This window comes from Larus michahellis, chromosome 6, assembly GCF_964199755.1.
Source record: "Larus michahellis chromosome 6, bLarMic1.1, whole genome shotgun sequence".
NCBI classification, from domain to species: Eukaryota; Metazoa; Chordata; class Aves; order Charadriiformes; family Laridae; genus Larus; species Larus michahellis.
Window position 1 is genome coordinate 9,614,737 of NC_133901.1, and position 23,794 is coordinate 9,638,530.

The 23,794-nt window shown below is 39.5% G+C and overlaps 1 protein-coding gene across 4 annotated transcripts in view; it reads left to right on the forward strand.

Moving 5' to 3' along the window:
* The window catches only part of PLCH1 (phospholipase C eta 1), an 85,465-nt gene extending 61,973 nt beyond the window's left edge, over window positions 1–23,492 (forward strand). For all 4 annotated transcript variants that reach the window (XM_074592169.1, XM_074592171.1, XM_074592170.1 and 1 more), the window contains 14 exons: window positions 1,214–1,321; window positions 2,888–3,049; window positions 5,842–5,913; window positions 8,717–8,811; window positions 9,502–9,599; window positions 10,713–10,892; window positions 10,978–11,085; window positions 12,120–12,244; window positions 12,697–12,781; window positions 13,526–13,672; window positions 14,066–14,145; window positions 16,172–16,231; window positions 16,712–17,072; window positions 20,217–23,492. In XM_074592169.1, the coding sequence (XP_074448270.1) occupies window positions 1,214–1,321; window positions 2,888–3,049; window positions 5,842–5,913; window positions 8,717–8,811; window positions 9,502–9,599; window positions 10,713–10,892; window positions 10,978–11,085; window positions 12,120–12,244; window positions 12,697–12,781; window positions 13,526–13,672; window positions 14,066–14,145; window positions 16,172–16,231; window positions 16,712–17,072; window positions 20,217–22,327 (3,792 nt within the window). In that variant the 3' untranslated portion in view covers window positions 22,328–23,492. The remainder of the gene's footprint in view (window positions 1–1,213; window positions 1,322–2,887; window positions 3,050–5,841; window positions 5,914–8,716; window positions 8,812–9,501; window positions 9,600–10,712; window positions 10,893–10,977; window positions 11,086–12,119; window positions 12,245–12,696; window positions 12,782–13,525; window positions 13,673–14,065; window positions 14,146–16,171; window positions 16,232–16,711; window positions 17,073–20,216) is intronic.
* Window positions 23,493–23,794: the final 302 nt, after the last annotated feature.

A 23,794-nucleotide genomic window follows, 5' to 3' on the forward strand; every position in this document is an offset into this window, starting at 1 on the left:
CCCACTCATTAGCAGGGCAGCCTTATTAATTTCAAAATGCAGTTTGTAAATCAATCCTCTTCATTTCTGCAGAAATCTGGATGTAATTCTTATCTGCCTCTGTTGCTGATGAAACAGGTAGACTGTGAACATTTCTGCTATCAGTGAGGAAGACACAGAAGTAATTACACAGACGTTTAATAGGTGATTTATTAAGTGGCAGATGGTAAAGCAAGAGGCACTGGCCCCAAGTTACAGCTTGGGAGGTGCAGACTGGATGACAGGAAAAGCTTTTTCAGCTGTGGGAAGTGCAGCATGGAAAGAGGCTGCCCAGTAGGCTGGGGGACTCTCCAGCCTTGAAAGTTTGCAAAACTTGGCTAAACAAAGCTCATCTAGGGCTGGCAACTGTCCTCCTTTAGTGCGAGATTTGGACCAGAGACCTTCAGAGGTCCCGTAGACAAAATTTATAAGGTTCTGTGATTGGGCTTTGCTATAAGTGATCATACAAGAGAATTAAAGATGAATGCTCTGAAAAGGATAATTTATCTGTTGGAGCCTCTTTTTTTTTTTTTTATTATTTGTTTTATTTTTTACCAGAATTGGCCAATAACCTCTGTTTGCTCACTACTCTAATAAGATGTTGGAAACTAGACATGGAAATAAAGTAGTTTCTTTCTAATGTAGGTATATGACATTCATAATACTGGGTTAGCAACTAATTTTAGGTTGCTGACTACACTCTTGCATGAGCATGCCATAGTAAAATAGGCTTTGCTTCTGCGTGTTGATGGCTGCTTGCAGTGAGTTCTCTTGTGTCTGCATTTTCCATTCTGATGCAGAGCCTATAACAAAATCTGAGTTCCTGATATTTAGGGTTTTATTTTAAGTATACAATAGTCTGCTTGCTAGGGGTAAGCCTGAAAAATCTGCGAGTCAACTCAAAAAAAAATCTTTTGGACACTTGCTAGTTTGCTCCAGAGATGGGAGGTGGTATACTTTCTTTGAAAGAGCTTGCAAAGATCCTTCACTAACAAATTCTTCCAGAAATACTTAAATTATCATCTGTGATAATCTAGGTCTTTGAACCACTTTGCATGAGACTCTCTGAAAACGAATTCTAAACTCTTGTGGCAATTTACATAAGGAATAGTTGAGGAATGGGCTATTTTGGTCTTTGCACTAAATAACACTGACTACGTGTGCATTTGTTGTGAATGTTTTTTCTTCATTTTAGGGTAAAAAGTTGCCATACAGCCTTGGAGCAGATGCTGAGGAAGGGGAAGTTTCAGATGAGGATAGTGCCGATGAAATTGAAGATGACTGCAAATTAAAGTCCTGCTATGTATGTGCACATACACAATTCCCAGAACTGTTACATCTCTACATTTCTTATGTGCATATTCCATAATCCTAATTACAGTTGTTAGCAGATTAGAGTTGTTAACTTTGATTTCTAAATCAGGTCCTTAAGATACAGAATTTATATAATTCCACAGTTAGATACGGAGTCATGTTGTTCAGAGATGCACACTTTTTCATTTAAATCATATGAATAACAGATTAAAGTACTTTAGGTATGCTATACTGAAAACATTGATGCCAGCACTATAAGCATGCTAGACTTTTTTTCAGATACAAATTGCTACACAATTTCTAGATGAAAATTATGAAAAGACATACAAATAAAAAAAAGAGGTGTGGAAGACTTTTATTTTCAGTCCTTCTGTTTCTAATTTTTTGACACTGGAGTTTGCTTTCTGTTCCATTTATTTCTTAACTCCTTGTTTATTTTCCAGCTGTTAATTTTATTAACGCATTTTTTTGCTACAAACTGAAACCGGTGTGCAATGCTGACACATGTCATCCAGCAGGTGTTTGTTTTGTTTTTTTTTTCTAGTCAGCTTGAAACCATTACCCCATGTCCTATCATTACACTACCTGATAAAGAGTCCCTCCCCATCCTTCCATCCTGGGAGACTCTGAATCCCATAAAGCAATCATATTGCTAAAGATTTAAGTACAGGTATAAGCTTCCACAGATGTAAGTTCAGGGGGAAGAGTATGTATTGAATGAGCATAACTAATTATGGGTGTAGTAGGATGAGATAAGTTTGCTCAACCAGTTTTGAACCAACATAATGCCTGATTTGTTGTTACTTCCTGTTCAATAGGAGTGATCTATGTAATCGACATATGCTTTTCTAGGGTGGCTTGAGGAATTCTGATGAGATGATGCTTTCTTTAACAGAAAGACCTGGGACAAAATTTGGCAATCCTTAAAGCCAATGCAAAACACAGTATATCGTTTTGGACTAGAAATGGAACATGTTAGGACAGAACAATTGCTTTCCTCTCCTGTTTCAGGAGAGGTCTTGCACCCCATGGACAGTTTTATAGGATCCGTTTTTATTTTAAGCACATTGCGTAAGAAACTGGTTTGTGTGTCCATATGACTATTGTTAACAGTAATTGCTTCCTCTTTCTTTCCATTTGGAGCGGGAATCTAATGATGCTTAGGTTGTCTGATATTTTGGATGAAACGTATTAACTGTATTAGCTTGAAAATTCATGCCATCTTCTGAAAGAGGTGTTCAGACCTGTGACAGTTTTGAATCAAAGAGCTAACGCTAGGGCCAGGTTCTGGGGTGATCTATGTGGTGGGCTGTGCTTTGGTGAGGCAGGGTAAATTACGTGTCAGGAAGACTAAAGAGGAAAAAGGAAAATGGAAATGGCAGTAAAAGCCACCTGCCTGGTTTTGCCAGGATTATGCAAGAAGCTTTTTCTTGTACAGAGAGAGGAAATGTTGGGAGCGCTGTGTGGCCAGAAGTGTGTGTGATGCTCCCTCAGGCTGTCCCAGAAGTGATGGACATAATAATCTACTTCAACTGCATTTCTTAATGTCTTTCAGAGTAATGGTGCAACTGAGCACCAGGTGGAATCTTTTATAAGAACAAAACTGGAATCCCTGATAAAAGAATCCCAAATCAGGGACAAAGAAGACCCTGACAGCTTCACTGTGAGAGCCCTGCTAAAGGCAACTCATGAGGGTTTAAATGTTAACCTGAAACAGGTATGTGGGGTTTTCCCCTTTGCATGCTCTGTTGCATATTAGACAATGCAACGTGTATTACACACTTTTCAGATGAGAAACCTGATAAATTATGAAAAACTTCTGAGAGTTTGTTTTAGCCAAAATAAAAACTTGGAACTATTTCAGAAAGATATCTAATGAGAGAATTTGAATGGTCAAATGTGAAGAGTATGTTTCAATATGGTCTGATCTGATTTATTACTTGTAAGGCTTGAAAGCAACTTAGTAAGTACCAATATTGCAAGCATGTGTCAAGTAATTTGGTTTGTGTCGAAGTTACTGGGGAAAGACCCCATTTCTATTGCTTTAGTCCTATCAAGACTGGCCGTGATAACTGAAAGCATTGTCTGCCTGCAATGCTGATGGCTGTTTTGTACAGCACTAAAACACAGGGATGTGCTTTTAATGCCCTAAACAAGTTCTAGTTTTTCATGCCCAGACTGTTTTATATCAAAAATGGTATGGGTTTTTTCCTGTTTGACATCAAACTATTTTTTAAAAACAGCTAAATGTATTGGAATTTTGAATACATCAATATGCAATTAGTACCCTGAATCCATGGTTCCCATACTTTCACCTCAACCAGATGCAAGCCCAGTTATGTTAAATACAGAGTAAATTGTTCTGTGGAGGATGTGCCTGCTCTGTAGCTGCTGCAGTCTTAAAGGTCAGGTATGTGTAGATCTGCTTTCTGCACATCTTCCTGCTCTGTAGGGTTTATCTCGTTCTTGTCAATCTCTGAGGCCGGACCTATGAGACTTTTGCCTGAAGCCAGGCTTGACTACAGAAAACATACTCGGCTTGTGCTGATGCCTGAGACCTCTGGTCAAAGCTGAGTTGTGGTGGGAAGAGGCTGTAAGAATACACAGGACGAAGCCATCTGACCTGACAGATAAGGGTTATTTTTAGACTGTGGCTTTGCAGTGTGCGAACAGTCAGCTTGCCTGTTCCCTTTGGCCTTCATGAGGTCGGAAAAGTGGGATTTCAGAGAGCAAACTCCCCGCGTTAGTAAATACAATCAGATATGAGCCATTTCAATACTATCTTGATAGAATAATTACACTTGGTATGTTCTCTGGAATCTGGAAAAATGATTGGCCCCTAGCTAGCATTTGAGGGGGCAGGAAGTTTTGTGTAAAGAATGCAAATTTCCGTAAGGTGTTTGTGTTGGATATGATGCCTGAGATTACCCATTACATGTCTTTGACATGACCAGGATACTGAAAATACTTGAGTACTGCAACTGCATTATTCAAACATTTGTCAGGTAATAATATAAAGTGATAGATTTTTTGAATTACCTATTTTAAATTATTAAGGGACATTTAGAGATCTCTTCCCTTGCTGCAACAATCCTGTATGAAGACTGATTGCATATGACTGTTGTTTTCAAGGGTCTTAAAGCAATACAGAGCTGAACAATTAGTAATAATAAGTTAAAACTACTGGAAGATTAATTTATATCAACTGTTGACATAGATGGAAGAAAACTAAATGGTTAAATGTTGTGATGGTTTGGTAATTCTGTAACTCATTAGCTAGCTTTGTTTGGTGGTGCTGTAAAACTCTTTTCTAGCAGTTACTGTATAATTGATGTACCAAAAGGGAATCTGTTGGGAAATTTTTCTACTTTTTTGCTGGTTAAAGCTGATCTTCCTTTATTTAGTCACTGATGTGCGTTTTATTTTCCCAAAGACTTGCTATTATTTAAAAAAAACCAAAAAAACAAAACACCCCCCCCCCAAAAAAAAAACAAACCCAAAAAACCCCAAAAAACCAAACCCCAAACATTCACAGTACAAGTTTACGCACTAATTTTCAGTAATTACCAATTGGGGTTTTTTGTGGGGAGGGAGGAAGGCAATTTGTATGGTACTGTCAGTCAGGCCTGATACTAATTTGGATTTGCTGTTGAAACTGTCAACTTTCTTATTTGAGGGACACTAGTACTTTATCTGCTAAGGTTTCTTTCTGCGTATTACAGAGACTTTCAGCCTGAGCTAGAAACAAATTTCTGAACGTAGATACAGAGGTTATTGACTTTCTTCTTGGACCTGAAGAAACTGTCTAGTGCCATTACTGTTATGATAGCCAGAAGTGAATTCAAACTCAGCACTGAACAGAGAGTAACTGGAGCTGATAGGACTTGCTGAAATGCTGGGGGAATATTCTTTAGTACCTTTTTTGTTTTGCTCTTTAGAAGATGAAGGAATGTGCTTTTCTGACAGAAAAAGCTAGATGCTGCCAGAAATTATCAAACCTACGTCTAGAGGCATGGCTATAAATGTGAAACCTGGACTTCAGGTTGCCTATGAAAAAAATCACTTTTATCTGTTAGGAAACTTTTTTTTTTCCCCTTTTCCTTTGTTGCTATTTTCGAGTATGTTTTCAAATGTTCCTGTGTTTTGTTGTTGCTTGCCTGGTTTTGCTAGACTGTTTTTTCTACATGGGTGGTTGTTGTCTTGAGTGTTAATGTTAGTATTTTTCCTTACTGTTAGAGGATTGCTAAATATCAAGCATATAAAGAAGTTAGAAAAGTCCTGTATTGAGATTTTGGATTTCAATTTGTGTTCACAGATCAGTATGTTGTGTTTAGAATTTAACTTGTGTTTAGACTTTTTTCTCATCTCTCTTCTCTTCTAATAGTGAATCAGGGTCGTGTACAAGAACTTATTAGGTTGAAACTATGTCTTTTAGAGACTGTATCAGACTCCTTAAAGATACTTCTGAAGCTATCTAGTTACACTTCTTATTGCATTCTCTCTGCGCAGAACCTGGATACAAAAGAAGGTGGAAAAAAGTCTCATAGTCGATCATTAATGGGCAACTTTGGTAAACATAAAGTAAGTAAAATGAGAGACTCGGTTTGCTGTCCTAGGTCTGTCAGCATTCTCGAGACACCAGGTAAGTTTTATTGCTTGAGACAAGCATGGTGTGTATGGGAGCAGTGAGGAGAGACTATGTGATTACAGTTGGTATATTTATTGCTGTTCAGAAGAATATAGCTGCTAGCAGCATGGAGAACCCTTTAAAAATGATCACACAAACTCAAAATATCTTGCCCGACCAAAACGATCATCTTCACTGGTGATGTGGAAATGCTGATATTCTGATCAAACTTGCAGCAGCAGAAGAGCAATGTAGATAAATGCCTTGGCATATTCTCATTTTCCAGACCTCTGTCCACACAACTGACAATGTTTCTCTCAATCAGGGTCCAGTTTGAAACCCTGAGCAGTGCCATGCAGGCCATGCCGTTACTGTCTTTCCACTTGCTTTAAGGGACTGTTGTGTCTGAGTACTGGCTCTGGGCTCCTGCTTTGTAAAAATGTGGCTTATTTCTGATCTCTTCATAGTTTTTCATGTAGTGTTCATATGTTTGTGTAGCTGCTAGGTCAAATTGTCTGCTCCACTGGGTGTTCACTGTGGCAACTCTATTGAACTGAGCAAGAGCTAATAAAAATCAAATGAGTGTGAGGTTTCATTTTGCAGCTGGACAGATAGCAGCCACCAAAAAGGACAGTGCGCCCCATTCCCATATCCTGACAAATGTGTTCCTGTCATCCGCCTCCCCTATTCCCACACTCCCTTGGTGCCTCGAGGCTTCGATTTATTGAACATGTAGCCTCAGCATGAGCTGATTCAGCTGAAAGCTTCTTTCCTCACAGAGTCAATTAGCAGATACCAAGTAATTAAATCAGCAGATAGGCTCGTCATGAGAGGCATGTGGCAGGTCTGCAGCCGAGTCACTGTGCCACCAGCGGTGCCTCTGCTCCCATCCTGCTAGGCACCTGTGTTCTTCTTCAGCACTATCTGTGGTGAATGCTGCAGCTGAGCAGGGTGCACACCCTGTAATTGATAATATGAGCAGCAGTTTAGGAAAAACAGCAATTATGAAATACTTCATAGAATTTAATCAGCCAGCAGCTCATCTGCCCTGAAGCCAGCTAGGAGCCATCAAAAATTCTCTAGGCAGACAATACCAGGACTCATATTTACTCTTTGATTATAAGTTTACATCAGTTTAAAGTGGTCATATTTCTTTCAGCAGCTTTAGCTAAGTGTGTATTATTGACTCAGTATGTGGTGGTATCTGCAAGTACCTGTTGTGCATGATAGTGGACATTTCACATTGCAACTTGTGCTTGCTGATGGGAAAACAAATGCAGTGGAATGAGATGTCACAGACAAAAGTCAGCCACTAAAAACTGCTGGTAACACTGAAGGCTGGAAAGTATGTCAGTAACTTAATTACTTCAACTAGTTATCCTAATGGATATATCAGGTTGGAAAGCCCATTTGTTTCATCTCTGCTGAACAAAATAAGACAGTGTATATATAGATTACTTTTTTTTTTTTAAAATAATGATTATATTGTAGACTGAGGCAACAGGGACATCCAGTAACCTCCCCATTATCCCTTTCCAGCTAAAGGGATGCCTGGGAAGGGTGGTTACTATTGATATTTTTGAAGGCACAGAATTATCTACCCAGAGTTATTGACTTGTGATGTTTTCAGCCAGCTCTTGTGCCAAATGTATCCACATATAAACTCTTTAAAAACTGCCCATGGAGGGAAAAAGACAGTAAGGCTTGTAATTCCTGCAAGTTAACTGCAGGAAACATCCACAGTCCAGACCTTTGGATTCCAAAACTGAACCATGCAAATGATTTACAGTGTAGTCAACTTTATTTCAGCGCTAAACACAGCAAACTAAATTATGTGCATTATTGGTGCACAGCAGGAGAAAAGAAATCTGTGCTCAATTAGCCATATGAGCAAAAGGATAAGGAGCTCTCGGTTATATTGTTAATTACCTCTTGATGAGAAGGGAATTAAAGAAACTCTCATTAGAAGCTATAGTTAGTGTTGCAAAAGATGTAATGTAGGAATTGGAAACTGTACTTAATAATAGGTGCTTAACAAAAAAAGTGCTTTTGAGATTTTAATCTCTTTATCATAGCTATTTTCTTTACGATATACTGTAATAATTTAGATTAACTTGAATGCTTATATGTGTGCCTCAAAAGGCAGCAGAAAGATGATGCTTGAAAATTTTGCCCGGACTCTGTTCTCAATTTCATGAATGAATTCGTTAAATTTTCTAAAGTGAGGGGAAAGCACAGGTAGGTGTAAACAGTGCACTGTAAACTATGTGTTACTGTTTATTAAATATTATATGATCCATTAGAATTTCATCAGGACCAGTGCCAGTGTACTGGAGACAGTGGAGCAAAGTTATCCTCTCAGGTCAGGGGGGAAAGAGAGAGAGCAGGGGAGGGAAGCCTGCAATGTGTTGGCCAGTTTGCAGAAATAATTTTCTTCAGGCTTGGATTTGTCTGCTAGCCAGCAGATAAACCTGCCCTGTGGCTGCAGGCTTGGATCCTTCCAGTCAGATGGAGTGAGATGAGGGCACAGATGCTTTGTGTTGGCTTTCCTCCTCTGCACGTATGGAAACATTTGACATATGACTTGGGGATTTCTGCTGTCAAACCCCCAGAGTCATTCTGCATCCCTGTGGGACGCTGGTCCTGTGCTGTAAACCTGCTGCAGCTCACCCACCCACCTGACGTTAATTACAGTAATGTGAATTTATAGAGCCACCCTATAAACTGACAGAGCTCTGCTTGATTCTTTCCCAACAGAAAGGTGTGAAGGCAGCATCTAAATACCATAGTGCATCAGATGATGAAGAATGCCAGCAAAACTCTTCCGGGAAGGAAACAGGACAGCTCCATAGGTGAGCTATGAATCACCATAGTTTTACAGCTTAGTTACACCTAGAGGCATGTTACTACTATCAGTATGTACATGTCACTGCCTCAGAGAAGTCTGTTCTTAAGAGCAGGTCATTTATGACACTACTGTTGGGGTGTATTTTGCAGTGACTGCTGTAGCCTGGTATTTTGATTGTGTAGGTTTTCATAGGTTACAAATAGCAATTACCCTTAAACTGAAAAGAAATGTGATAGCAATACTCTTCTAATGGAAAAATGCCAATCTACATTTTGCATGCTGTAAATAGTGCTCAAAGAAAACTGTTTAGGCTAAACAAGGGTACATCACAGCCCAGACAACCTTATTACATCTGAGAATGTAAAGAAAAAGCAATCCAAAAAGTGCCATTGAGAATGCATTTGTTGTCAGCGAAACATTGTTTTCAGACAGCTCAAACCTGTCTGCCTTGTTTTTGTTGAGAAAGCCACGGTGCAGCTATTTCATTATGTGTTAAATGAAAAATTTTGTTTGTGTGGCGTGACAAAGGGAACAGTCATCTTGGAGCCCTCTCTAAGGAGGTTTGCAACACGTGGCTCCCTGTTCGCAGTTCTTTATTTCCTTATTGGTGAAAAGAACAGAAAGGGGCATTGAAATAGGCTTTAAATATTGAAATATTCCCATTTTGTTTTGTATATCAAATATAACTTGGCAGACTGGCTCGTCGAAGAAAAACGGTGAAGTTGTGCCGAGCTCTGTCTGACCTCGTGGTGTACACGAACTCTGTGGCTGCCCAGGATATAGTAGATGATGGTAAGGCTGCAGGCACAAGACTTACACATGCCTTTTTCACTTTTCTGTTCAGATAGGAAACGTGTCTGTGTTCTCAAGATTTCCCTTGTTTTTAAAAGCAGAATAGTTAGTTACCTGTCCCATTTACTTAAATATGGAGAAAGAGTAAAGCACCACCCTTTCCTTCCCTAGGAAATATCCTTCCCCTTGGTTTCTTATGACATTCATGTTTTAATAGCAATTTTAAAAAAGAGGCTTTTTCAGGTGGACCCTTTCCTGATTTCACAGTTTCACGGAACTTCTCATCATCTTTTAACATTATCTGGCTGCAATTAGGTGGTACTACTGAATCCATCTGATGGCTCATGGCCCTCTGGAAAGGAGGGCCTGCTCATCAGAGCACAATACTGCAGCTGCCTTTCATCTAGATCTTGTGCTTTCCTGATGCTAGCTGAAGAGATGGGCATGGAGAGATGGTACAGTTGAGTTGGTCTAACTGCTCCCTTGAAGTTGGGCACTCTCGCCTAGGAAATTCTTTTGGTCAGTCTTTCCCAGAGGGCAGAGATGATCAAAGGGGTCTGCCTAAGGGGGTAAAATGATCAGAGAGAAAACTTATGAGTTAAAAAAAGATTGCTTGGATTATTTAGAGAAAGGATGAGTTTGCAGAAACCTCTGTGAGAGAGAAATGGGTTGAGTGCAGCTCCATGTGTTACAAGGAGAAGAGCAAAATCACAACCCTGCTGGGCCCATCTTTCCCCCGGCTGTAAGCTCTTCAGTAAGATAGTTTTGATCATGCTGCCATTAGTAGATTTCTCTGTAGATTCTTTATAGCAATCGTGTCTGGGGTTCTGCAGGAGAAAAGGTCCTAGCAATTTGCATAAGTTCTTGCTTGGCTTTCCTTGTAAGTCTGGAAACTTGAGGGTAGAAGAAAAGACCATCCCCTGGAAGGGGAAACTGGTGCCCTTCAGTTACGCAGTGTACATGATTTGCATGTGACAAGACAACTTATCAGTGTAACTTTGGACTAAATCTAATGTTCCCCTTGATTAATACCAGTGCAGCTGAGGTCTGAGTTCAGCCCCCTTTCTCCTGGGATTGCTTTGTAATTTGTTTGTTGGTTAACGATACACACAGGATCAACAGGGAATGTGCTATCATTCAGTGAAACAAGAGCCCACCAAGCAGTGCAGCAAAAGGCCGAACAGTTTATGCTTTACAATCAGAAACAGCTTACAAGGGTCTATCCATCAGCCTATCGGATTGACTCCAGCAATTTCAATCCTTTACCTTACTGGAATGTCGGTTGCCAGTTAGGTAAGTGTTGCATGAATAACTTACTTCCCACTTCTTGGATATGTGCTAAGTAAATATCTTACACCTGAGTCTTCTCTTTCAACAGTGGCACTAAACTACCAATCTGAGGGACGTGTGATGCAATTAAATGATGCAAAATTTAGGGTAAATGGCAACTGTGGTTATGTCCTCAAACCTCAGCAGATGTGCAAAGGTAATGTCTCACTATACATTTATTAACTGTAAATGTCAAGCTTTTCAGAAAATGTCTTTATGGTGAAGCTTCCAAGACGCAAGAAAGAAAAATAAGAACATATGTAGAATCTTTCATATTTCCATAAATTCATAAGCTTATTTTACTTCAGAATTCTTTTTTCTTTATCCTCAAAAAATGGTGTTTAACTCTCAGACTGTGTAAGTACCAGCATACAATCTCTTGCTGTTGCTATAGATATATTTTGAGGACTCCATCTTAATATGTGTCTAAAAAAAGAACAGGGCGTCCTAGCATAGCCAACTGCAAGCAAGAAGAACACGGTACGCCGTGGTGCCCAAGATCAAATATCCAGGACTTGGTCCAGCTCTCAAGCAAGTCAGTGGAATTGTGTTCCCTTTAAAAGGAATTGGTTCAGTCCTCAAAATGCTGTTAGAACAGGAGCCAGTGTTTTTCAGTGTTATGCAATGACAATCCTTCCATATTTTGAGGACTTGAGGTCTGATTGTGCCCCTATATCTCTAAGTTATTTTCTTAATGTGACCATTAGAAGCAGTGGCATTGACTGAAAGTTACTTGAGAAATGGTAGAGGGAGTGTGGGTACTTGAAGCAGGCGCTGCTGCTGCGGGAAGCAGCTTACTAGTTGCTGCTTCACGTCAACATTTGGGCAGCTGTGCAAGAAACATGATCAGAGTGCTGAACTGAGCTATAACTATTGAGGTTTTTTTGAAGCTGCTACTTTACAGAAGAAAGATTTATTGTTTTGGTTTGGTTTTTTTTTCCAAGGGAGTCTTAATCTTGCAAAACCCGACTAAGAAAGGACCCCTCTACGTCTTGTAATTGTGTAAATGAGGGCTGCTCAGTAAAGGTTGTAAGAAAGTGGAATAGAATTTTAAAATTCATTAACAGCTGCTTCATACTCTCTAAGTTACTTGCTTATGACTGAATTTTGGCTATATGTATGCATCTTGGGGGGTGATACTTATTCTATGTATCTTTTTCCTTACACTTCGTATTCCTTGCCATCTTTTAGGCACATTCAACCCCTACTCTGCTGATCCACTCCCTGCCAGTCCTAAAAAGCAGCTTATTCTGAAAATCATTAGTGGACAGCAGCTACCTAAGCCTCCTGACTCAATGTTAGGAGACAGAGGAGAGGTAAGATACTCTGATACCAGCAAATGCTTCCATGAGAGGTCCTGGAGTGACATGTCAGCATGCGACTCAAAGAAACTTCATCCTTCCTTTAAATACACCAATAAATTTCAGCTATTGTCAGGCTTTTGGTCACTAAATATTATGTTTTCCCAGAGAGTCTGTGTCCTACACATGATGTTCAGGAACTGATTTGTTTTCTGTTTTGAGGGTGACACTTCACTTTTTTTACAATTAATCATAGCTGGCCATAGCTCTTGAGACTAGAAACCATACATCAACTTATACTCCATGAAGCCATTTCCCATGATTGTGCTGTTTGAAAATTCATGTGAATCAAAGGGTTTTGGATTCTCATATGAATTTAAATTAAGTCTCTGCGTGATTTGTTTTAAAAATTGAACATCACTTGTATGATTGGCTTGCTTTTAAAATACTTTGTTTTTAAAAAATAGATAATAGATCCCTTTGTTGAGGTGGAAATTATTGGGTTACCTGTTGACTGCTGTAAAGATCAGACCAGGGTGGTTGACGACAATGGTAAGATAATCTAGCTGATTTCCTTTTCTTAGAGTAAAACGTTAAGTAATTATAAATGATTCAGTGTCTATTATTACTTATAAATTGCAAAGCTTCTTACCTGATGAAATCAAATGTTCATATTTTAACCAATTCTGCTTTCTAGACAGAATTTCTGGTGTGGGGGGACAGACAAGCTAGAGGTGAAGGACAAGAACTGTTCACCACAATATCATTTTCCTGGGTTGTTCTTAAATCTCCTTTATGCAGAAGTTCCAAATATGTGTATATATATATTTAATGTATATAAAATACATGTATAACTTCGAATGCAATGAAAACAGATCACGTCCTTCATAGGAAGGAGATGAATAACAGTGTAATAGCCTGTTGCAGCAGGAGAAGTGGCCATCAGTTCTCAAAGGCAGTTGCAAAGCCATGCGGGGAAAAGGTAGTTTAGTTGGTTTTGGTCTATCTTTAGCGTACCATAGTTCTGCAAAACAACAGCTTGCCTTGGTAATCCTTTCCAGCTACCCAACCAGAGCCATTTTGTTTGTAAAAGCAGTCCAAGAGACAGATCTCTCACTTTACATTACTTACATAATGGAGATTGAGAGCGCCTAGATCTAGATGAGCAATGAGTATTCATTTGTGTATTTAGTCTGCCTGTTTCTTATGCCTCTTGCTATCTATGCATCATGAAAATTGAGTCTAGCGCTTGCTATGGACTTGTTTCACAGAATTTCTGTTCTGTTTGTTTTACAGGGTTTAATCCTGTTTGGGAGGAAACACTCACTTTTACCATCCACATGCCCGAAATAGCTTTGGTGCGATTTCTTGTTTGGGACCATGACCCTATTGGGCGAGACTTTGTTGGACAAAGAACTCTGGCCTTTAGCAGTCTTGTGCCTGGTTAGTCCCACTTGTTCTCCTTGACTTAAGAATCTAGCTGAAGAACAAACACCTTTGAACTTAAAGTTTAAGATGAGGTTATCAGCAAAAGAAATATGCTTATACCTCTGAGACTTCATACATGAGCTTGGACAATTCTCCTGGTGGTATATTCAGTATTACTTGAAGGACTTTGGGTGTCTGTGCTTTTAGAAATTTACTGCTGGTGTCTTATTTGTAACTTGGAGGCAATTTGTACTGGGGGGCTTGGAAAACCTGTGAGAACATAAGAAGTTTTACTAAAGGCATAATGTGGCTTACCTTATATATTTCAGTTTTATAGACAGTCATTGCCAGTTGTGCATAAAATGCAAACTGTGGATTATTTGTGGTGCAATACTTTTGTTTTACTAGGCTATCGTCATGTGTATTTAGAAGGACTGACAGAAGCGTCCATATTTGTTCATATAACCATTAATGAGATCTATGGAAAGGTAGGTATATCTGGAAATGTACATCTTTTGTGACTTTTTTTGTTGTTTGAATTCTTCTGATAAAATATATATATTTTAAATATATATATTTAAATATACCACAGAGCCTCACAGGATTTGTGAGGTTTCTAAATGATTCTTACAGCTTAGGTTCATGGCATTTTGTACACTGGATTAGTAGTACCTAGCTCTCTCTGGCACTAATCAGTAATAAAGTTTAAACAAATTATTCAGATCATACAGCAATGAAAAAGCACAACGTCGAATTCTCTGTTGCCCTCAACTTGATGTCTTCATTTATGCTCGTATCGGTATAGGTATCTACATATACTGCTAAGGCATGCTCAAGGAAGCAAACTGCAATTCCTTATTCAGAGTGTTTTCTCTGAGGAGCACTGAGCCAGGGCACCCGCTCACAGCACACCCGTGTCCAGTAAAACACTTGGCTCTCTCCAGCTGAGGCACCCCAGTAACAGCCCAGGCACGCCCTGCCAGAGTGCTCAGGAAGCAGAGGGACGTAGCTCATAGTGTGAGGGAGGTTCCTTGCAGGTGATCAGCAAGAAAAGCATAACGTACTACTCCAGTCTTAGCGTGCATGTACTTATGAATGTTCTTACTGTTAGCACCTAATAATTATCACATCTAGATACAGTAAGTACATTTCTTCAGTGTGTTTAATTTTATTTTAAAGTAAATGTTGAGAACTGTAACTGCAGCAGAGCATGGTATTTGCCAAGCTATTTTTAGCAGCTAATTTAAGCTTTAAATCTTTTAGGTTTTAGTGCATACATCTTGCTTTTCTGCAAGATTACTAATTTTAAAACACTTTAAAAATGAAAGTAAAAGCACAGTGCTTTTTCTCTGCATTTCTGCTTCAGCTGCATTTATGAACCGTCTACAAGAGGTCATTGTAGATAGCTAGCACAAAGAAACTAAGGCCTTATTCAACAGAATGCTAAAATAAAATAGACCTTTGTAGTGATTAAAAAAAAAAAGCACACAAAAACCACAAGCAAAAAAAACCCACCTTTATGAAGGGTATAGGTTGAAAAGCCCTTAGTGTTTCTCCTTTCTGAGAGTGGCTGCAGAGAAAATGTCATGTTAGATATGTAAGCCCACAGCTCTGCGAGCACCCAAGGAAAGCTCAGTGGAACAGAGATAGAAAATAACATAGACAAGGCCTCGGGGCTGACATGTGATATAGTCCAGATCCTCACTGAACTCCACTACCTTTATCCTCACTGATCCCATTAGATCACCGAACGATCTAATCATGGCTCTGTAAACCACTTAGATGTCTGTCTCATTCTTGGCATCCTTGTCTCAGCCCAGGGACCAGTGTTTCAATGTTCTCATCTGCTCTTGTCTCTGCAAGTGTTTCTCCTGCCAGGGAGGACAGCAGCAAGGTGGTGGAGGGAATGGCACTGACCATACCAGATCTGTGCGTCTTCTGTGCACAAAGAGAAACTTCTAGTATTCAAGGTAGACTTCGTTACTCCTAAATCAGTGTAAAAAGAAAAGCAGTAGTAAACAGATAGGAATGCATCTGCAGTAGATACCTAGATCTATACACATCTGAGTACGTGTGTGAAATCACATACGGTTTTTGTGATGGGGGGCCTGTTTGGCTATTGTTCTTGGCTCATGTGCTCTTCAAAGAAGAAAAATACCCAAGAAAAATAGTAAAGAGTAGCTTCATAGGGAAGACAAAAGAAGGGAGGAGAGGGGGGAGAGACACATTGAGATTTGATCTCTGTATCGCTTAGTCTATTCATCTACTGCTTGCCTTAATGATGGGCTATATTATCACTTCTAATGTAGAAACAAAGGCTGAGTGCACACTTGCATCCTTGTAAGTGAGGATATCTGGTCAAGTTTGAGAGAGACTGACATTAGACTAATAAATAGTTTTAAATTTTTTGCTGTAGAGGGGTTATATTTACAGCTGATGTACTATTACCTTATTTGCTTGTATCACAGTCTTGAAAACATTAGCCAAATGTATTTGCATTTTTTTGCCTTTCAGTGGAGCCCTTTAATCCTCAATCCCAGTTACACAATATTGCACTTTCTAGGAGCCACAAAGGTAGACTTCATTAGCATGCACTTTGCACTTGCTGGGCACAGATTTTTCAAATGGTTCCTAATCGCATGATCTGCAACTACCAAACTTACATCATTCTTCATTCAGACTCTGAAACATTTGAATATTGCTTTGATGAAGCCCGTGCATAAAACTCCAAGTTAATGTGTAGCCTGTCACTACGGTACGCTACTTACAGTCTTGTCATCTCTGATTAGGAGACTTTGAGTAAACCTCTCTTGTAATTGTGGCAAGCTGCCATCCTAATGAGGAGAAATACAGACATGCATGAATTCATGGAGATCTATGCTGATAGTTCCTTGGTCAGAGTAGATGTGAATTGCTTGGTGTGAATTTTTGCTTTGCTGCATTTTGAATTTTTTCTTCATCATTCATAAATACTCCAAAAGCAGCCCTTTTCATTGTGCTCATTATATAATAGTATGAACTCACTCGAAACTGTGGTTATTCTTATCCTTTCAGAATAAGCAGCTGATAGGACTCAGAGGGTTGTTTAACAAGAACTCTAAGCACAATTCTGCTGAAACCAGTGGGCACTATGTACGGAAGCGATCTATTGGTGATCGAATTCTCCGGCGCACAGCCAGTGCACCAGCAAAAGGTAGAAAGAAAAGTAAAATGGGTTTTCTGGAAGCTACTGAGATTAAAGACAGCACATCTGAACCAGTAGACTTGAAAGACAAAGAAGGAGTTGTAAGGCGTACAAGCCGGAGTTTGCAAGCACGTCCTGCTTCTATGCCTGTGGACAAATATCTTCTTGTCGGACTGCCATGCCCAGAAGATGAAACCACCCAAGATGCCAAAGGAAAAGAAAATGCATCCGGTAAGATGCTTCCAAAATTACTTTTGATGTAGTAAATTGAAATAGTCTATTAAAAGGCTTAGTTCCGTAGTCTCTGCAAGTAGTTTTCTTAACTCAAATAAGAGTTACTGGGCAAAATTATACATGCTTAAGATTGTAGTATTTTAATAGCTACTTAAATCTTTGATAAGTGACACCCTGGAAAGCTGTCTACTCTGCAAACTAGGCAAATGAATTACAATAATTTCTAGAAGTGCTCCTAAAAGGACACTTGCCAAATTTCTTTTTGTAATTGAAGAACCAGCCTTCAATTGTGCCTCATCTATTTCTGGTTTGCTACTGTCCCTTCACTTATAGAAATAGAAGTACTGGCACGGTGGGTTTCCTCTGTCCGTTTTCAAGGAGGAAGAACAGCATGCAGCATATGTTTTTGGAAATAGTGTGTGTGAAGACTAATGCAGACTTTCAAATAGATGTAAAAGGGGTAAAAGTAGGTCAAACTTTGTATCCGTCAGTCTTGATATTGTCCTAAATTAATCGAACTAATTAATCGAACTATTCTCCTAAATGAATCCTAACACATGCTTTCCATATAACCTAGATTATATGGAAAGTAATCTAGGTCATATGGAAAGCATGTGTTAGGATAAAATTTTGGTCTTATTTTATTGATACAAAATACAATTTAATTCTTAAAATAGCTTTTTTTCTAAGTGTCGTCAAGCAATAATAGTCCTGGTTTTGAAATCCAGTTATGCCCATGACAACAACAAAGTTAGTGTGTTTGACCTGCCTAATATTTGATTTACTTGAATATTTAAATAAGTCTAGGAAGCTTTGAATACAATGGCTGTAATTCATTAGACTTGCTGTCTCCACCCGGAGCTTGCCCTAGTCTAGGGTGTTTATGCTGCTTTTTGGGGCTGTTTTTTGTTTGTTTGGGAAGAACGTGTGCACTCATACAGGCTGTCCCCCTGATACCGTAGGGCTAGCCAGATCCTCAGCTTCTGGTGACTTCTGACAGCGCAGCGTTTCTGCACTTAGTCCCTGAGGGCTCTTCCTTAGTTGGCACAGGACAGCCAGAAGCACCATCTGTCGTCTTTGGTAAGACGCAGAGAGCGTACAGAGAATGTCTTTTGGCCGGGGGGGTGATGGCAGTGGTGCTCAGCTCTGGATATTCTCAGCTGCGGAGTAGCAGCTTCCACCAGCTACAGGAGCCACCCTAAAATAGGAGAACCACCAGGCACACATGGGAATGTGTTGTTAAGCTACCTTTGTTCTACTTGCCCGTATTACAGGCTTTGAAGGAACAGATAATGTGGACATCATCTTGTAAAAGAAGTTAGTTAGGGGAAACAGCAAGAAAAATCAAACCAATTCTTTTTTTACCATCCTGATAAGAAAGCATAAACAGGGAAAAGGATACTCCTAGTAAAGGAAGCTAACTCTGAAATGCTGTATTTTAAATTGAGAGATCCTCTAGGTAAGCCTGTGAGATGATACAGCTCAGCCATTCTTTGCAACAGATGTAATTATTTCTTAGATATTTCTTTTTAAGGATGCTGTAAGGATACAGACAAAGACAGAAAATTCTTTTAGAAGAACCTGCCACACTGTTTGGAGGTCACAGTTATTCATTTATAGCAAAATAACCTTTACAGAAAACGCAAGCCCCTGACTTAAAAAGTTGTGATGGGGAATGAACGCTGCCCCTTCTAACTATGAGAGGACTAGATCCTGTCTGTTGGAGTTTCTGTAGGCCTTGCTCTGTAATCTTTATGGAGCAGCACTGGCCACCTTAGGCAGAAAGAAGTGAGACAGAAAGAAGATGAAACTCCAGATGGAGTCCTCGTCTGTCCCCAAGGGACCTTCTCCCTTCTGTGCTGCAGGGCCATCCGTGTCTTAGTAGTGGACATAGAGAAAAGCAGCTCAGGCTCCATTTTTTGTGGAAGCACTTACCTTGAATCATGGTAAGAAAAGGTACAACGCAGCCTCATGCACATGCAGACATAGGCTTGGGTATTCTCAGAAAGTAAGTTCAGCCCAAATATTTCAGGCTGGGAGCTGTCTTCACCCTCGGGGACATACTAGTCAGATGAAGTGTTCGTTATTGCAGGATGCTGTGAAGAATGGAAAAGGCTGTCTGTCCAACAGAGATCTTTCTTGCTAAAACACTGTGGCTGAACATCTCTACTGTCTCAGTTGGAATTACACCAAGTGGACAGTGCGCTGTCCATTTTCTCCCCTTCTCTTTATAGAAAAAAAATATATCTACAAATCAAAGAAATGTACATCTCTTCCATCCTTATGTGGGAGCACTAGAAAGCTTGGGGAACTTTCAGATTTTGGAGATCAGCCTTTAATGCCATGTTTGTTAAAAATAGCTCTTACTGTACTGGGGGGTGGGTGTTCAGTCACTGTTACGTAATGATCAGGGCTTCTCTTGTTCCTTCCTAGGGTACCTGATTTCTAGCAATTGTTAGAAACAGTATATATCATGCCAAGCTTACTTCTATAGTCCCTGCTTAATTAAAAGCTCCAAAAGAATGAGTCATGGACTTGGATTTGGCATATAAAGACAAATAACAAGATTTGGTGGAGGAAATATCTAATGTGTATTTTCATGGAATTCAAAATCTTGCTCTTGTGAATGCATTATGCTTGTAGATTAAAAATTAAATCCTTAAATTGTAATATTTTACAATAACTACATGTAAAATTCATCCATCTACTTGATGCTTTTTACTCAGCTCTTTTAAGCATGCATCTTGTTTCAAAATATTACGGTTTTTAACAGAGCTGTTCTGTTCTGTCTTTATTGCCATGCTTCTTTATAGTACAAATCTGAATAGGAACACAGCTGAAGGTAATACTATGTGCAAGCTACGATATGGTACCTCATTAACATTATTTGCAACAAATATTACATCACGTGCTTGATGTAATAGACATTCAAAGGAAGTTTCAATGAAGTGCCTGCAGTTGTATTTTTCCATTTATTCATATCACACAGATAATTTGTACTAAACCTGCACAACCCCATAATTAAATTCTGTCACAACTACCTAATTTTGCATTCTCCATTTGTCTGTCTAAGGGCAAAATAATTGTTAATAAAGAGAATACAATATTGTATGCAACTAATATGTTTCTTATTTTATTTAGCCAACAGTGATGACAATACAAATGAGGAGGAAACAAACTTGAAAGTATCTGTTTTCACACGTTCTGAGAAAACAGCAAATACTTCAAATTTGGCATCTCAATTTAAGAAGAGTGACCAGAAGGAGACTACAATTGACTCTTCAGTACCACCTCTCCAGAAGCAACCTGAAAATTTAGTTTTTGCAAGTGGTGTGGCTGAAACAAATCACCTCATAGGCTATCAGGAAAATAACCTTTCTGATGAAACTGTCCCTCTAATGCAGGACTCTGATTTTGAAATTTCCACAGAAAAAACAAATGGCAAAAACGATGCAGACAATAAAAGGGAAGATGACACAAAAGGGTCCGAGGAGAAAATAACTCTTGTGGGCGCTTCCCTTTCTCGAAAAGTAGAGATGGAAAATCACAAATATGACATAATTGAGAAAAGCACTGGAGCACCTCTTTCTTTGACAGATATTTCTTCTACCACTTGCTGCGATGTTCCTGATTTGCACTCCACTTTAACCATGCAAGACAGTGACATTTCTCGCCTTATAGATGAAGTTTCTTTAGTGAATGAGAGTGAGATGGATAGCGCTGTCTCAGCTCTCATCGGACAGTTTGATGTCACAGATGACCAAACTAATCTTACTGCAGTCTCAAGCCTCCATAGCGCTAGCAGCCAGACCTTCAGTGTGATGGCTACACACCCACACATGTTTACTGCGGATCATAACAGTCCCTGTAAGCACAGCTTTACTACCACAAAATCTGTCAAATCCCCTTTATTCTTGACTCCGGATACTACTGTGTTCTCCAGCCCTGAGACTGCAGAGTATTCTGTGTACACAATTATCCATGAAGCAACCCTTACACCAGCTTCTGAATGTAAGACCCACAGTGAATTAGTTTGCAAGAAAAAGTTAAATAGTATAGAAAACAACTTGCCTAGCTCTCCTTGTCCTTTGCCTCTCTCTTTGCTACATGCAAATCCCAAAAGGGATTGTGGAACAAAATCTGGAACAAGCTGGGAAGCCCCCAAGTCTGCCAGTTCTTTTGCTTCCAATAGCTTCATCTTTGAGGAGACACTTGTTGACCTGCCCACTGGTGAAAATTCAGAAAGCAGCAGTCTTGTAGAAGTAGATGAGGATTGTCAAGATCTCTTGGTAACTGCGTGTGAGTACAAAAGGGAAGACATGAGCCAGTTGGCTTCCCCTTTGAAACTGAGGCAAAAGCAGGACACTGGGCATGGTGGTGAGAGAACCCCTGGGAGCAGCACAACTATTGAGCTCTGTGCTGCTGCCTTGGACTGCTCGGGTAAATTCAGGACTGCAGGGAGTCAGCTCCCTTTTCCAGTGTGTGAAAATGTTGGCTTTTTGTATCATCAGCATTCAGACAAGTTGAAAAATGTAACGTGTACCTCTGAGAGACCCCAGCTCAAGATACACTCACCGGTGCTCAAAAATGCTTTGGCTTTCCCACCTCATTCAGCCATCAAGCAGACTAGCCCTTGCAAATCCAAGAGTCTCGGGGACTTGACATCAGAGGATATTTCCTGCAATTTTGAAAGTAAGTATCAATACATAAGTAAGAGCTTTATCTCATCAGGCATGAGAGACAAGAAACTTGCTGCTATGAAGAATATGAGACCACATTCTACAGATGCTCTGACAGAACAGCTGAGGAAGCTGGTGTCCCTGGACCAGGAGGACAGCCATCAAACACTGTACTCCAGGCAGATTGATGAAGATTGTCCGAAGGCGCTGGTCAGAAAACTCTCGTCCAGAAGCCAGAGCAGGGTGCGAAATATAGCCAGCCGTGCCAAGGAGAGGCAAGAGGCTGCCAGCAAGCAGAAATCTTCTAACACAAGTAGCATAGCAGGGGTTGTCCTTCGGAACAAGCCTTTGGCATCTCCTCACGTTATCAACAGGCATTCAACAGGCTCATACATAGCCAGGTACCTGAATGGCTTCCCTGGGGAGGACATGGAGGGCCGAGGAATACCAGAGGGTGCATGTGCTGCTTTGCACTACGGCTGTAGGGACCAGTTGTATACACACGATTCTGTTCTGCAGCTGGAATCCAGTAGCGATGATAGGCCTGAAATTTACTTCCTGCTGAGACTGTAGATTGTATAAATGTACATCTTCAATGTTTACAAACTACTTCATTGAAATGAAGGATTTTTAGCAAGAAATACTGTTTTGAGGGTTTAAATTATTTAGAAATGCAATTTCATGCTAGTGATTCAGTCATGATTTAACGTGCCCTTTCCTGTCAAGGCTTATGTAAATAGAAACCATGTTCCATCCTTATGTATGTATTATTTTGATTTAGGAATTATGAAGTGAAATAGTCTGGGGACTATTTGCATGCAGTAAGCATTTGTAGCATTTTGTATTTGTAATGCATGTCATTTTTATGTCAAGCACATCTGTGCTCAAGAGCCTAACATTGCAATGAATACAATTTCTGTTTTCCTGATTTCCCATCCTGCTGTTTGGAAAAACATTTTTAGTGATCACTTTTGGCCTTTCGTGCAAATTCTGCTAAGCATAGTGCTTTCTGTTATTGGTAACGTCCTTGGGGTTAGACTGCTGAACTAGGACTCATTCTGCCCAACAAGCAGCAGTCTCAGAATGAGACCCTTCATTAGCATCACTGTTTTCACTGTGACTTATACTTAATGGTTAATATTAATTTTACATGTTTCCATGTATGAACTATCATTCTATAGCAAAAAATTTGTTGCATTAAGGTCAGTCTAAATTTGTGAGTAATGTGTAGACTTGTCTTCTGCTCACTCTATCAAGTATGATAACGGTTGTCTTCCTTTTTGTCACCATGTGGAGTGCTCATTTCAGGACAGAGTGGAATGTGGGAGTAATTCTGCATTTATGAATGGAAAACACTTAATTTCTGCATATTTTGTTAGGTATTTTTGTTATTGGTTGTGTGTGTAGCTTCCGTACAGTAGCAGATCTGTTTCTGTATATTTGTAATTTTATTGCTAAATTGTTGACAGTCAGTGTAATGTTTAAAGCTGACATGGTACAGTAACTATTTTGACTGTCCTTCATCTTTTTCTATGAATGCTGAAAGTGAATTGAGTGAGTAATCTCAAACACCTGGAGCTTCCCTGTAGGGAGCAACATAGCTTTATTTTGGTTTTAAGATATTCTTTGCCTTTGCTGTAAGTTTTTTCTTATTTGTAAAAGACGTACCTCTTACCTCTTTCTTTTGGAATGCAGAGTATTATTATTCTTGAAAACATCATTAAAATAGATTTTTAAGCACTTGGTGACATGATTACTGAAACTGTAGCAAACACAATTATGATTAAGTTAACAGTACTTAGTGATTGCAGGCATCTGTCTTGGCATAAGCACGCAATATGGTATTAGAAAGGGAAAAATTCCATCATTTCACATGATGGTAAATGGTTCTTAGCTAGAAATCTGCAGCTGAGCTCTTTCTCTTTTCTGGATAGGAAGCCATGTTTATTGAGTATGTCTAACTGCCTGCATATTCTCATTTTGCTCCATTAAGGACCTAGCAGATGTAACTGGCTGCTGTTTTGATCTCCTGGGAGAGAA